The sequence below is a fragment of the Equus asinus genome, chromosome 5, assembly GCF_041296235.1.
Source record: "Equus asinus isolate D_3611 breed Donkey chromosome 5, EquAss-T2T_v2, whole genome shotgun sequence".
Taxonomy (NCBI): Eukaryota; Metazoa; Chordata; class Mammalia; order Perissodactyla; family Equidae; genus Equus; species Equus asinus.
Window position 1 is genome coordinate 5,465,106 of NC_091794.1, and position 14,753 is coordinate 5,479,858.

The 14,753-nt window shown below is 39.2% G+C and overlaps 1 protein-coding gene and 1 long non-coding RNA gene across 47 annotated transcripts in view; one reads left to right on the forward strand and one right to left on the reverse strand.

Annotated features, from left to right (window-relative positions):
* The window catches only part of ABI3BP (ABI family member 3 binding protein), a 238,437-nt gene that overhangs the window by 57,288 nt on the left and 166,396 nt on the right, over positions 1 to 14,753 (reverse strand). For 28 of the 46 annotated variants that reach the window (XM_070508659.1, XM_070508665.1, XM_070508666.1 and 25 more), the window contains 7 exons: positions 13,928 to 14,002; positions 12,971 to 13,027; positions 12,257 to 12,328; positions 11,751 to 11,798; positions 10,941 to 11,006; positions 8,331 to 8,405; positions 4,709 to 4,783 (listed from right to left, as the gene is read on the reverse strand). In XM_070508659.1, the coding sequence (XP_070364760.1) occupies positions 4,709 to 4,783; positions 8,331 to 8,405; positions 10,941 to 11,006; positions 11,751 to 11,798; positions 12,257 to 12,328; positions 12,971 to 13,027; positions 13,928 to 14,002 (468 nt within the window). The remainder of the gene's footprint in view (positions 1 to 4,708; positions 4,784 to 8,330; positions 8,406 to 10,940; positions 11,007 to 11,750; positions 11,799 to 12,256; positions 12,329 to 12,970; positions 13,028 to 13,927; positions 14,003 to 14,753) is intronic. The other 18 variants (XM_070508663.1, XM_070508662.1, XM_070508661.1 and 15 more) reach the window with 5 other exon arrangements.
* LOC139045216 (uncharacterized) overlaps positions 1 to 14,753 on the forward strand; it is a 92,378-nt gene that overhangs the window by 40,624 nt on the left and 37,001 nt on the right. The window lies entirely within an intron of this gene.

Genomic DNA, 14,753 nt, shown 5'->3' on the forward strand with positions numbered 1-14,753 from the left:
AGAAAAAGGCAACTTCAAAAAGATCAGTGGTTGACAAAGGTAGAGAAAACCCATCACAACAGAGAACATTCCACCCTTGCACTGTAGTATTTTGGGGGATTCAAATGGTAAAATATGAGGAATCTCCAGTTGTAGATCCAACTAATGTTTATCTGGAGGGTAAAGGAGAGGCACCTGGATGTGGCTCTGAGAAGGCCATGATCATACAAAGCAGCCTGTAGGGTATAAATACCCTAACTGGGTTACGGTCCCAGACCATATATACAAAGAGGAGCTGGGAGATGGACCAGAGAAGCTGAAAAGAAATGTGCTCCCAGTAAATCCTCCAGACTGTGAACACCTGGCTCGCCACCTGCTTCGGTCTACTGAGGAAGCCAGGCTGGGGTGATGCGATTCCTGCTGCTGCAACCAGCACTTTTTAACCGTGAAGTGATGGTTTAACAAACGGCCATCGCAGACTTCCTAGAGCAGGTGAAATCAGTGGAAAGGAAAGGAACAGACATAGTCACAGGAAAGGGATATGAATCATTCTCTTACTTGGGCCACTGCAGCTCCAACAAACGCAAGTTGTTTTTTCCTTTTTTCCTCTGTGGCATTCCTCCATGTATTAACCTGAACAAGAGCACGATTCCTAACCCTGACTCTTCCATGCTGGGGGAAACTCGTCAATGTAGATGATGCCAATTCAATTGAGAAGGTTGTCTTGATTTCCTTATAACAGTATTTACCATTATTATATTTGACTCACTTATATTAACCAGCTTACCATTTATAGTAACTAACCAATTATATTAACTATCTTTTGAATAAAGGGCACCACTCAAAAAAAAATTCAACCAACACAAGACAACTGAGTGGAAATGTCTAATATGGACAAATGCAAATGATTGTGCGTGAACGTTTTGCCAGAGTAGAGGAGAGACTTAATGTATTATAAAGATGGAGGAAGATGAAGTCTTCAGGAGGTTTACCCCTGCAAGACGCTGTAAAGAGATGGATTCTCTTAGAGAAGCGCTACAGTGTAGACCACACACCCTTCCCCTCAAGATTCGGCTCCTTTATTCTGACCTTGCACCCTTAGGGCAGGTCTGAGAGGAAGCAGGTCTCCGGTCCTTTGGCAGCTTTCTGAGATTTACCTGCACTCTCAGCCACCTCCCTCCCATCTTTTCTTGGGCTTTTCGCTTTCCATTATTTCTACTATCTCCCATACTTTGTTAGTCCATATTTCCGTTTATCCACGAGTTCCTCCTTTTCCACCTATGAAACAGCTCAAATGCTCCAAGATCCTAAAAATAATTATCATTTCCTTGACATGGCTTCCTTTTCAAAGCACCCCACTCCCACTCTCATTCCTTTAATCAAAAAATTATACAGTCATGGGTCACTTAATGATGAGGACACTTTCTGAGATATGCATCGTTAGGCGATTTTGTCATTGTGCGAACATCATAGAGCGTACTTACACCAACCCAGAGGGTACAGCCCACTACACACCTGGGCTCTACGGTCCTAATCTAACAGGACCACTGTCGTATATGTGGTCCATTGTGTTGTTATGTGGCGCATGACTGTGTCTGCCTCTGCTTCCTGGTCTCTCAATTGTATCTTCTTCATGCACTGTAGTCTGGCTTCCACTTCACTAATCTCTAGCAACCATGTATTCACAATGTCTTATCAATAGTTCTGAAATCCAAAATGCTTGGAAAACTGAAAGTTTTTTCTTAACTTACTTGATAGCAGAACCTGACTAGAACTGACCTAAGGCAATTTATAGATTTCATTCATCCTGCTTAGTAGGACTCTTCATATTTCTTACTGCAGACATATTGACATGCCTGTAATCGATGGTGTATGTGCTGTTTTATCTTTATGAAAATTGCTACGTTCTGAAGCATCAGCCCACGGGTTTCAGACATGGGCTTGTGGGCGTGCACTGTCAAGTCCAGCAGCTCTTTTGATCCCTCTCTGTCATTGTCCACTACCCTTCTCTGCCTTGCCTGCTGAGTCCCTCTCTCCTGGTACTCCATATTTTTTAACAGCAACTTCTGCTGGCTCCTCTTCTCTGTCTACTCCTTAAATATAACTGTGTCCCCAAGTCTGTCGTCTGTGACCTCTTATTTTCTCTATGCTTTCTCCTGGATGACGTCATCCACTCACAGGATTTAAGAACCTTCTCTACATAGATGTGTGTCTCCCAAAACTACATCCCAAATCCTGGCTTCTGTTTAGAAATCCAGAAATACCACCTACACACTCCCACTTGAAAGTCCTACTGGCCATTCAAACCTAGCATGTGCACAAACCTTTATTCCTCCCTCTGTGTTCCCTGTCTTCATTAGTGGCATTATCATCTACCACCTGCCCAACCTAGAAAGGGCAGGGTCATCCTTCCTTCCATACATAACACCATTCAGTCATTGTCTAGGTCCAAGTGCTTCCACATCCAAAGGCATTTCAGCATGGTTCGCTTACTTCCTAACTGCAAAAATGCTGAGTGTGACTACAAATTAGAATTTACCAGAAAGAGTAGCTACACAGAACATTTGTGAGGACTGGATAGCTTGCTGAAATCTAGATTTTCTTCCTGGTTGCTCCAATGACTGAAGTCTATCCAAATATCTGTGGGCCAGAACGGTCACCACAAACCCAAGGCAGCCTTGGTGTAGAAACGAATCTACGATGAAGGCATGGCCTACGAGCAGGCATTAGGGCGATTCCTTTGCTCTGATTTTTCTATCATTCCTCCAAGGCAGCTCTGAAGAAAAGCCAGTTCTATTTTGGTTCTGGACATGGTATGTGGGCAGTTTGTCAGGACTCCTCATTTAGTGTCATAGATAATTCAACTGAGTGGCTGCAAGATATTTCTAAAGGCCTAACTGGATGAAACCTGCATCCCACCTAGGAATCTATAGAAGCGAAGAGCTGTACAGCACATCCTACACTGACGTCTTGTTTGACGCAGGTCTAGAAATGCAAGCTTGTTCCTTCTGATATCTCAGAATAAGTTTTGAGATAAACATTGTGATAAAACATAACTCTGTCCTGACTTCCGCACTACATTTTACATTTTTAGATTTTTACAGAGCATCTATTTCTCTAGGAAACCAGGACGTATTAAATATACACATAATTTATCCCTGTTTTCCGAGGTTTAACCTACAGGAGTCAGTAAACAAGGTCTTGGGTTCGTTAGGATGCAAACCTGAGCCTAGCTACAACCCAGAAACTGAACACAACAGAATCCACTCTGTTGGAATGCTTGTGAGGAAGCGGAAATGTACTAACGGGGTTGCCTTATGATTGTTCCTGTTAGCATCACACCCCAGGAACAATAGGGGAACCCCTGATGATCACAATGGAGGGACCAACACCAGGTTTAGAGACGGAATTCTAACTGAATGCGTGGAACTGGAGAGTCAATAGAATAAGCCCACGGAGGCCCTGGGGGAATGTGCGCGGTGTTCCAGTGCTCGAGCTTACAGGTTCGCGTTTCCGTGAAAAATGAGGTGTTGGTGGAATAAAGCAAATATTAGGCATTAAAAAAGAAGAAAGTTTAGCTATTATATACATTGGTTTAATGACATTGTCACATCAGGACCAACAATGTTAATTTCTCTAATGAAAAGGAAAAGTGAATAAAATCACTCAAATCTATTGTTATTATCTGTAATGACTTAATTTCTGTTACCTTTTTTTTTCCATGATTGCAAATAAGAAGTTGACTTTTTGCAAGTGGGAAGATCAGCTTTTGTTTTTCATTGGTGTTTTCATTGGCTGTTGCATTGAGAAGTACAAATTTAAATTCTAGACTTCAGGGCAAAGGAGCCTCTCTAGCCTACCACCACCGCCAGGTGTTGACTGTCCCACAGCACAGTAACACCCTCACACAACCTGGAAAGCAGTATAGCAACTCAATTTGGGCTTCCTTCCAAAATGCCATCATTTCAAGCTACTGCTTAGAAATCCTTTGGTCCTGGGAATGTTCTGTATGCTTCTAGGAGCATCTAGAAATTTATATTAATTGGACCTTCCTGAGGTCACTTGAGGACTCAGAGCATTGGTGGCAAGACCAGGAAATGGCTGGGTCCTTGCAGTCCCCTCCCTGACTACTCTCACAAATATGAGATTATTCCCCCATAAATGGACAAAAGGCCTTCTCAGATGATAGGCAAGAAACAGATTTGTAGCTAAAAAAATCATTTTTTTTGTGAAACAAATTTCTTATTTCTTAACCCAAGCTATTGCTCCATGATCTGGTAAAATAGAATTTGACAGGAAAAAAAAAACATTGAACGCTGGATAATGTGAAATTTCTGAACCCAAGAAAATGGTTAAACATCATTTCCTCTGTTTGCAAAACATCATTTTATCATTTTTGTGGAAAAATCCAAAATTCTTTGTTTTATCTTATTTTGGTGAAACATTTGAGCATACCATAGTTAGCAATGGTAGGTTATTTTTATAAGAAAACTTTAGCTCTAAAAAAACTTTCTATCTTCGGCATACCTCTGTCTTTTGACTATATTACTAGCTCACTATGTGAGCACTTAGGGAACTCTTATGAAAGCTCTGAAATGACCATGGCATGCATGATACAACACGGTCTCTGAACATAACTGAAACATTGGCCTCACATACATGAGATGTTCCACTGCAGCAAAGTGGGACATAGAATGCATTTGGCTTAAATATGAAATACAGCATTTACCAGCTGGAGTGTGTGATACTTCTGGACTTGGTGACGTTTTCGGCTTTGAAGTAACATGCTGGGACACCTTAGGAGCTGAAAGAGAGAATGTTTGGTTTCAGCATCTCTCGGTCATGCTTAACACATAAGCTATGACAGGGTGTCAGCCTGACCACTGATGAAACAAAGCAATGAAATGGCAGCTGGATGGGAAAGTAAACCATAAGCTCTAAAAATAGATCAGTTAGGATTCCAGATACTTTTAGAAAAATGAAACCTGAGAAACTGCAAAATTTGAGTAAGCATAAGGGTAGGATGGGGAATTTTTTGAAACTTTCATTTCACAAGAGACAGTAACTAAACTAACTCGAGGGTGCACCTCTTTTCTGGATGTTTGCTTGATTTCTTAAATGCTCCCTCCACCCCCCCATGTCTTTCTTTGAGGGTGAACTCGGTGAAGTCAGAGCAGCAGCCTGTGAAGCATGGAGAAGAGAAGTGTAAGGCCAGCTCAGGCAACAGCAGAAAGGGAAGGGGCATGGACTGCAACGGGTGGGCTCGCATCCTACTCTCCCTGCAATTCCTAGGCCCCAAATAACCTTAAATAAACGTGTTCACAAACTAAAATTGTCTTTACACAACTGTTCCTTTGGAGGAACAAGGTGCTAATGGACCAGCTACCAGGAAAAAAAGTTCTAATTTATTTATAGCTCATTTTACAATTTCAAAAATGCTTCTGTAAGGATTATGGCCTTTGATTCTCACCATATTACCGGGAGGAAGGAATTATCAGCTTCGGTTTAAAGGCTTGGGTTGGTGATGTTATCTGCCTGAGGTGACGTCTTTATTAAACACTAGAGATAAGACTTGAACTGCATGCTGAGGTCCAGCCATTATCAGTAGCTACATCCCAGCTCTCCAGGTCACATTTCAACTTGTTTCTCAATTTTGGGTATAAATAATAAACCTGTTCTAACTCCAATTTTGCTATCTAATTTATAAACATAGTTTAAGTATAAGTAAGAATAAAGGTGGCATGCCCAATTACAGAATTTAATTCGAGAAAAGTGGTGGGTGAACACATTGGTTCCACTTTCACTTGTATACACTATTGTCAGGTGACACCCTCATCGCCCAACGATAATAATTTGCATTTGGTGTAGAACATATGAACAGAACCTTCTCCTGCTCAAATAGCCCTTTGAGATTTACAAGAGCTGGCGAGGGTAAGGGAGGAAGCACTAGAATTTGAATCTTTGTCTTTGAAATATTTAGCGATACATATGTACACACACACAAACGTCCTTGAAAGACTATAAAAATCTAGGATACTCCTGGGATCTGTTAAGTAAGATCATATTCTCTTGGATAAGAGACATCCTAATTTCACCCGCTTCCAAGAGTAATTAGAACGCGTTTCATTTATCGTGATCAATTTTCCAAATCATCCCCTGCATTAAGTACCCCTGACAAAGCCAGCAGTATTTGAGTTGCAGCCGCTTTCCACAGGAGAGGCTGATGGGCTGGCAGTGGCCTCGGCTGGGACAGAGCCAGGAGGCTCTCCTTTTGCAGCCACTCCAGGGTCTCAGAGTTAGATGGGGACGCACTGAGCATACGGACCTCTCCATTCTGAAGCTGCAGATCTTGTGGAGGAAGGTTGGCTAAAAGTCTAAGTCAAAATTAAAGAAATTTGAAACTTATAAATTAATAATGGGAAATTAGAGTAAGCTCCTGATTTACTAAACTGCATTTTTAAAGTAGAGAGTACAGTTCGAAAAGACAAAATTATGAATAAGTCTTCCTTGTTATTTCACATCTCCTTTACTTTTGAGAATTTTACCAACCAGGAATTTATATCCCCAAGGTCTTAACTCCCAGCGTTTCTTATTTTCCAACATTCACCAAGTTTTCATGCTTTCTTATTTCTTTCCATTTCTCCTTTCTCTGCTTTTATTCTATGCTTTATATTTAAATAAAATTCAAGAGCTTCTTCTCATGTGATTTTTTTCTGTTTATTTTTTAAAGCTAGATTTTGGTTTCCTATTCACAAGTTTAGTATACTTACTTTTTAAAATCCCTATTCTATTCATTAATCATTACTTATTCACTAATCATTAATTATTTTTCCAAGTATTTCTTATGGATTAATGTCTCCAATGTGCTTATTGTTATTATTTTAATTTCTTATTCTTTCAGGGAATCGTTGCCTTGGTACCTTCATATACTTACGTATCATACCCATATCATTTTCATAGCAAAGTTTTAGCAATAAATAAAACACATTTTCAAATGCATTAAAGTAGATTTAAAATCATTAGCTGTGTGGAACATAGAACTGTCTTGTAAGGAATTTTCCTATAAAGCAAAAAATAATAGGCAAAATTCCTCTCAGAATCAGATATTAAAGATCACGAGATTTGATGATGGGATTTGTGGTGGGATTCAGAACTGCTATTTGGATCAAGCATAATTTTGATGCTGCTGACATTTTCCTTCCCCCAGGCCATGAGCGGTAGAGAAAGTTTCTTTCCTGGTAAATTAGGTAGGTGCACCTCACACACCTTGTGGAAGTGGGCCGTGTATAAAGGATAAATTTGGCCTAGACTCTAACTTCCTTGAATTTTGATTTCACACCCACAGCATCTAGCACGTGCCTGGTACATAGTCCACATGCAATAAATACTTGTTGAGTGACTAACCGATGAAACGAATTAGTTAATCAATCACTTAAAGATCAAGGGGAGAGATAATTTGAAATTAGGAGACAAGAGACAGGAGATCAGTTAATTAAGGACAACTGACTGGGCATGATCGGGCGGATGCTTGGAGTAGACACCAGTGCTAGAGACGGTCGGAAGCACTGAATGTGCCAGACTTAGTCAAAGACGGACTGCAGAGGCTGGATGAAGAGGAGAAGAAAAATCAGATGCAGAATGCTGAGGCCCTGCCACGGGTGTAAAGGGGAAAGTGAAAGGAGGAAAACATGATGAGCTTTCTTAGAGGTAGGTTGAGTTTATGGTAGCCCAAAGTAGGGATCCGCTAAGGCATTTGGAGAAATTGGACAAGATCTTGGTTGAGAACTTAGGGTTAGAGTTAGTTATTTGAATAAGAGCTTCTGGAACAAAATGAAAAATAGTTTATAATGACTCTTGTTTGGGTCCTTATCAAAATTTTACAGCAAAAGAACCCAAACAGTATTGTATCATTATGTTATAGAAGAAGATATATATATATATATATATATATACATACACATATATATATATATATATATAAATCTTCAAGACTTTCTGTTAAACAAAATCTACTAAAAGTCAAAAAAATAAAGTAGGTGATTGGCAGGGGGAGGTATCTTCAAGGACCATGGAAGAGATAGGGAGAGGCACAGGGAGTAGGCAGCCTACTCTTTCAAGAAATTCCATTTTTCTCCATCCCCCTTACAAATAATGTAACAAAGGCAAGCTTTATGGAATAAGCTATTCCAAAAACATGCTTTTTGATAAATTCTAAAAATAAATATAAGTATTCATTAGGTTTCAAAGGAAGACTTGTTTTACGAGGGTTAAAAACTCAACTCGCTGTAATTCAACAGAATAGCTCCATTAATATCCAACTTTTCAGGCCAGAATATAAAATACGTATTTACCTGGCTGTGTTTGTGGGACTCTCGGATGTGCAGATGTTTTTGGTTTGGGAGGAGCACGCAGCGTCTGCTTGGGAGCTAAAAGAAAGGATATAGGTTCGGAGCTCTTGAGCTCTTCAAGAGTTCCAGTACCTAAGCCTCTAGGATCTCAAAGACGTTGGTTGAGTGACTGAAGACCTAAATACCAGCAATTAATGCAATTAAAGCTCCCAAGGAGCCACAAAGCATAGAAAGGTAATTTTCTTGTCTTCTTATGACGGAAAACTAAACAAAACAAGAAGATACATTAAATGGTATCCAAGATATTCAGCTGGTAAATGAAACTGTTGGAATTCCAGAAATATCTACTTCAAATACCTTTTATACAGGGTAAAAATAAATTTAATAATAATAATAATTCATCCTTATTACAAGTTCACACCATTTTATCAGATTATCCCAGTATAAACATTTTTAAGTGCAAATAGATACAATTTCTTCTAAAAAAAAGTTTGCATGTTACATTCCAAATATACCTATAAGATGAATGCATTTTAACAGCAAATGCTAATAGGAAAAAAATCTTATTAAACAAAACACATTTTTTATTGGTTGTATTGGGGAAGAGAAATTGACCAGAAATTGAAAGCACACATTCTGAATAAAGTTATTCCTTTGCTGGGCAGGTCCCAAAGAAGTTCTAGGACACTCAGTGTAAAAACCAATTGTGTCTTCACCAAGAAAATTAAAAGTATATCCTGCTGGAGGAAAGGAATTATCAAATGCAAGGTTGCAGATTGTGGAAACAGCTCATTTGGTTGGACTAAAGTGTGTTTGGGCTAAAGAGAGAGAGAGAAAAAAATGATTTTCAAGTTCACGGAGTTTCAGGCACCTTAAGAAAAGATTCCTGAAAATAAGAGTTATTAGATATTGGAAGAAGTTTCTAAAGAGTCTGCAGAGACTTCTTCCTGATCCTAAAACGAAATACACAAGGCGTGCGCTGGTCCCAGTGGAATCCTCTCGCCTGCATAGAGATGAACCCCGAGGTATGTTGAGATGACGCTGGTTGAGGAGCTTGGAGCCTGGAGTTGTAGAGCTCCCTTTGCTTGTCACTGGGGATACAGACTTAGGTTCTCCATCAAAAGTTACTGGATTTTTGCGAGCCCTTCCAATCCTAAAGTTCTATGACTCTACAGTTTCTCTCAGTCTTGTGATTCCCTGACTCTCAATTTCCTTGCTGGCTGAGGTTCCTAATGATAGGCTGCTTGCTTCCCCAGGGGCTAAGAAACATGCCTGCGGGGAAAGGCATGTCATGAAGCAAGTCCATGAAAAATGATTCAGAAAGAGGTAAAAATCACTAATAGCATTTACCATTAAACATTTTAATAATATTATTACATCTATCAAAAACAAACTTTGGAAAAGTTAGAGAGAACTGATGCACATTCAGTTCATATAATCAATGTGTAATTTTTGTAAAAACTAAACTACAGAGTTTAATACGCAATGTTTAACAGGATATTTCAGAGGACAATGAGTAAAATTATTGTCCATATCTCCCTTGGAAATCTGTTGTTTTTGTCGTCCTAGTGCCCCTCTGTACAGTGGAGCTGAACGCTGTCTGGTCTTTTTGCATCATCCTCACCCCTTCTGGTGCTCTATCAGACAATGCCAGTTCCCAAGTCTGGAAGCTCCACTGAAACCTGTCCACCATGGGTGATCGCGTGGCGCAGCTTTCAACATCACAGCAACACACAGCTGCCACAGTATGACAACCAACAAGGGTGGTGGGGTTCCCTGACCCTGACACAGACCAGGCCCTGGTGGTGAGAACACTGGATCTTAACTTCTGGACCACCAGGGCTGGCCCTTTGGGAACAGAGCCATATAAAAAAGTTCAGTGGCAATCAAAACACAAGTTTGGGCTTATTTTTGATAAACTGCTACCAAGAAAGCCTATAGGTAACGAGACGATTTTTCCTTATAGTAGGAAGCACGTTTAGTTATCTGTGTTAAGGATTTCTTTTCCTTGATTTCAATCTCCACCATCAAGTAAACCTCTACGATCTGCCAAAGCAACTGGTTTGACTTCAGTTGCTCCTAACTGTATGCAGTGAAATGGCCAAACCACCGCAGGAAGGAGTGGGAAGAAGTGAAAGACCTGAATAATGACAAGGTGACTGGCCAGTTATTCCACTTTATGTGGATCACACAGTGAAGCCTGTTTCTGGAGGTTTCTGTTCATCTTAAACACAAATTAGATATCTTAAAATGCTTTTTATATGACCATAGAACTTGTAAAACTATTCAAGATGATAAAGTGTTCAAAATTAGGATGCATATTTGTATTTTAAAATGGAATACAGATGTTCTTCCCAGAAACATTACTATTTCCTGTACTAAACACTGGCAGAGTGGTGAGAGGTGTTTCTCAGCCGTATTCTAAAGACGCGGCTGGCTACAGATTACAGATAGAGGCAACGGGGCATCAGGCAGGCAGGACCCCTGTCAAAGACTGAGCAGAGTGATGAGGTTAGGGCTTCTGGTCTCTGGTAGTGCCCCTATTGTCTTTCCATTCTTTAGAAATTCTGCAAACACTCACCTTCAACGCGAAATACAAAATAACGTATTTACCCGGTTCAGTCCGAGGCTCATCTGGGCTGGGTAGGGTTATAGTTTGGGAAGGCAGAGGTGATGTCTCTAAGGCAGTGAAGGAAAGTACCCAGGGTTACTAGAGTGCTTCACACACCTTGTGTGCAGATGACAGAAATGATGGTCACAAGTAGATTGAAAAGAGTAATGAAAATTGCAAGTCTGCAGCAAAATAGCATTCCTACTTCTTCATAATGCATTCAGTTTAAAAATCCTTAGACGTGCCAAGTTACAAAATACTTTCGAAGTGAGAAATATCCTTATTTTTTAAATCCTCACTACACTCTAGTACCTACTCAACAATGCTAGAAAGATATATTCCATGGTACCCATAAAGGGAAAAACAAAGTAATAAAAAAAAGTTAAAGCATAAGCCATTCAAGAGGAATGAATTTCACTTAAATGATGGAGGGAAAAATATCAAAGATGTAAATGAATGTGTGGAACGAGTGTTAATGGAAAGTAAGTTGCTAGGGTGTAAAGTATGAATGGATCATTATACAAAAACATATCTGAAATATTCAACACAATATCAAGCTGGCAGAATATTCAATGTCAGGAAAAAGATGTTTTAGATTTGACAGTTTGGCTGACAAGTAGAGAAAGAGACGAAGGTTTAGATACAAAACTGAATGGGAGGAGAGACTTTTTTGGACAATGGTTATGAATAAAAAGAAAGTTAACTGCCATGACAAAGAATGACGTTGCAACATGAATTCACAATGAGCGAGAACCTGAGGTTCTCAGATGATGGCGGCAATGGGGAGAAAAGCTGCCGAGGTGTGTCATTACCTAGCGAGGTCTCGGGTGGTTCTGACATATTTGTAACAGATTCCACAACTGTATCAAAACAAAGGAGAACAATTTTAAAAATAGTAAGATAGTAAGCACAGTCAAACATTTCTTTCTTGAAGATCAACACACCTCATTCTCTTAAGAATTTGCGTCATATTTTTACAGACAGGACAATGGATTTAAACAAGAAAAAAGAGAGAACCAAGAGGGAAATCCTATTCTATAACGCTAATCCTCTAACTAGCATTCATGTTTTAACTGTCTGTCAGATACTATTATGCCTCGATATTTAGATACCGCAGAGAAACTAAAATTTATCTCTGTTGTCAGAGTCAATTATCACTTCAATTTTAAGAATCCAAGAATTTTGGAAACTATAGCTCTTCAAATCTATTCAGTGTAGAACAAACACCACAGGTTGAACTTTCCCGTTCCATGGACATAATAAATGCAAATTAAAAATTTGTTGAATAAATGAATCAAAGCGTGAAAACCATTACCACCTTCAGCCTTTGGCTCCTCTGGCCTGAGTGGTGCTTTGGCAGTGGGATATACGTAATCTGTTTCGGCTGGGGCTAGGGAGGAAGCGGGGATGTCTGGTTAGTGGTGGGCAGCCCGTAGCACACTGCAATGGAAAACTGTGCTTAGTTTGAAAACAGAGGTTAGTTATCCTAAGTAGATACATTCGTGAGAATAACATCTATGTAAATCATGAAGGTGACTACAATTTAAGACGGCAGAAGTGAACGCAGTATGTTGTGCGGGAAAACACACACACACGCACAATAACTGGCAGAGTCTACAGCAGTTTCTACCTGGAGCAAAGCAGATCATTTCACTTCCTTACACATTTTTAAGGATTCTAGTGAGAAAAAGACATAGAGTGAGTCCTTGGAAAGCATGGGGATGAATGACTAAAAACAATATCAAAATAAAAAATAGGAAGTGTATATTCATATTCAAAGAGTGGTCAGAATATTAAAAAATTAAATTTTGCATTCAGGGTGAGATGAAACTAATGGAAGTGTGCAACTTGCATAGCAATGTAGCAGACACCAGCACAAGGCGCTGTATGTGATATCCGACTGTCCAGATTCACTGGATGAGCTCAGACAAGATGTGAGGAGCCACGAAACGTCACAAAGCACGAGGACATCCAAAGACAACTTCTGCAATGCGATGGACAAGCACATACACCTGACATCCCACAGTTTTACCTATAGCTTCCATGGATGACTCAGTGCTAAATGTAACCGACTCCAGGACTTCAGAAACTAGCAAAAAACACAAAATGATACAATTGATCAAGGATGGTTTGTTGTGAGCATTGAATGAATGAATACAAACTAAGTATTAGGAAGAGTGCCTTGTTCCTATAAGTGCTCAATGTTACCTGTTACGATAATAACAATATTATTAACACTAAAGGAAGCTCTAATAACTGAATTGAATTCACAATTTTATGTGTTATAGGTTACCAATGACAACTATACCTCGTACCATCAACACAAGCACCAAAAGTTGTTTAGCTAACTAAAGGTGTACGAAGGAGATGAAAAGAAATTACAGTTTTATAACAAAAAAAAAAAAAATAAGATCCAATGTTTCAAAATAAATGTCAGAGAGTAGCAATAACTTGCTAAGAACGATTTTAAAAATTAGTTTTCAGTTTTGAAATGTTCAGGCTCACATCGTATAAGGAAGTTTTGTTATCTTTACTGAAGTGAGAACTTTCTTTGCTTGATGGTCACAACTGAACTAGCATTCTTTGTACATGGCAGAGCACAGATTTTGCTTACTGCTAAAGAGTACTACAAATTTGTAAATGTTCTTATGGAAAAATAGGGATAAAGAATAAAATCAGTTCTTTTAAGTGGTTTTGTGGACTACTTAATCAGATACGTGATTGTTGTCTAAAATGACACAGAGTAAACACACAGGAAAGAAGTGAAGTCTTTCTGCACTGTTGACTAACACAGTGAATACGAGCACGACATAAAGTAGCATCACTAACTTAACACCAATATGTAATCATGGCAAGAGCATTGTACAATATGCAGAGTGAGTTATTAAATGTGTACTCTTTTGCACTTTTTATATTCAGAAATACAACATTTAGAGTGTGCCCCCTGGAGCTCACAAGTGTACCCAGATAGATAAAACACTGTATTTACCAGGTTGACTTTGTGTCATTTCTAGACTTGGTGATGTCACTGGTTTCAAAATAAGGGGCTGCAGTTCAGTGGGAGCTGAAAGAAGAGGGTCTAAGTTGTCAATTATGTATAACTTATTTCACAGGTTTTAGACAAATGCATTGCAATGCATTGAAATACATAGACCCTCAAAATCGCAGGGTTATGGAGAGCCGTGCAGAGGATGCATCATTTAAAGCAGAAATGGGCAAACTATGGCCCTCCCAAATCCAGCCTTCTGCCTGGCCTGTGAAGTAAGAATGGTTTTCACATTTTTAAATGATGGGAAAAAATTAAAAGAAGAGAAATATTTCATGACATGTGAAAGTGGTATGAAATTCAAATGAAGTTTTATTGAAATACAACCATACCCACAAACTAAGATGATTCAAGGCATATTTACATATTGTTTACATATTGGCTTTGGTTTCCTTCAAAGTACAACTGCACAAAGTACAACTGCACAATTGCACAAAGTACAACAGTCTAACAATTGAGTTGTTATGGCAGAGACTAAATGGCCTGCAAAGCCTAAACTACTGCCAAGCCTAAAATATTTACTATCGAACTCTTCACATAAAAAACTTTGCTGACACCTCATTTTAAACATCTTTCTAGAAAAAACAAGAGCCTATTTCAAAAATTAGGTTCTCATTGACTATTGTATCTCAATCTGAATTCCCATGAGGGCTTTCTAAGAGCTTCCTATAGCTTCTTTCATGATAGCGTCATTAATAAAATGTTCGGTATCATCCAGCAGTGTTTTGCCCTATGTTCCACTTTAATCATCCTCTTGGCTACTCCCAAC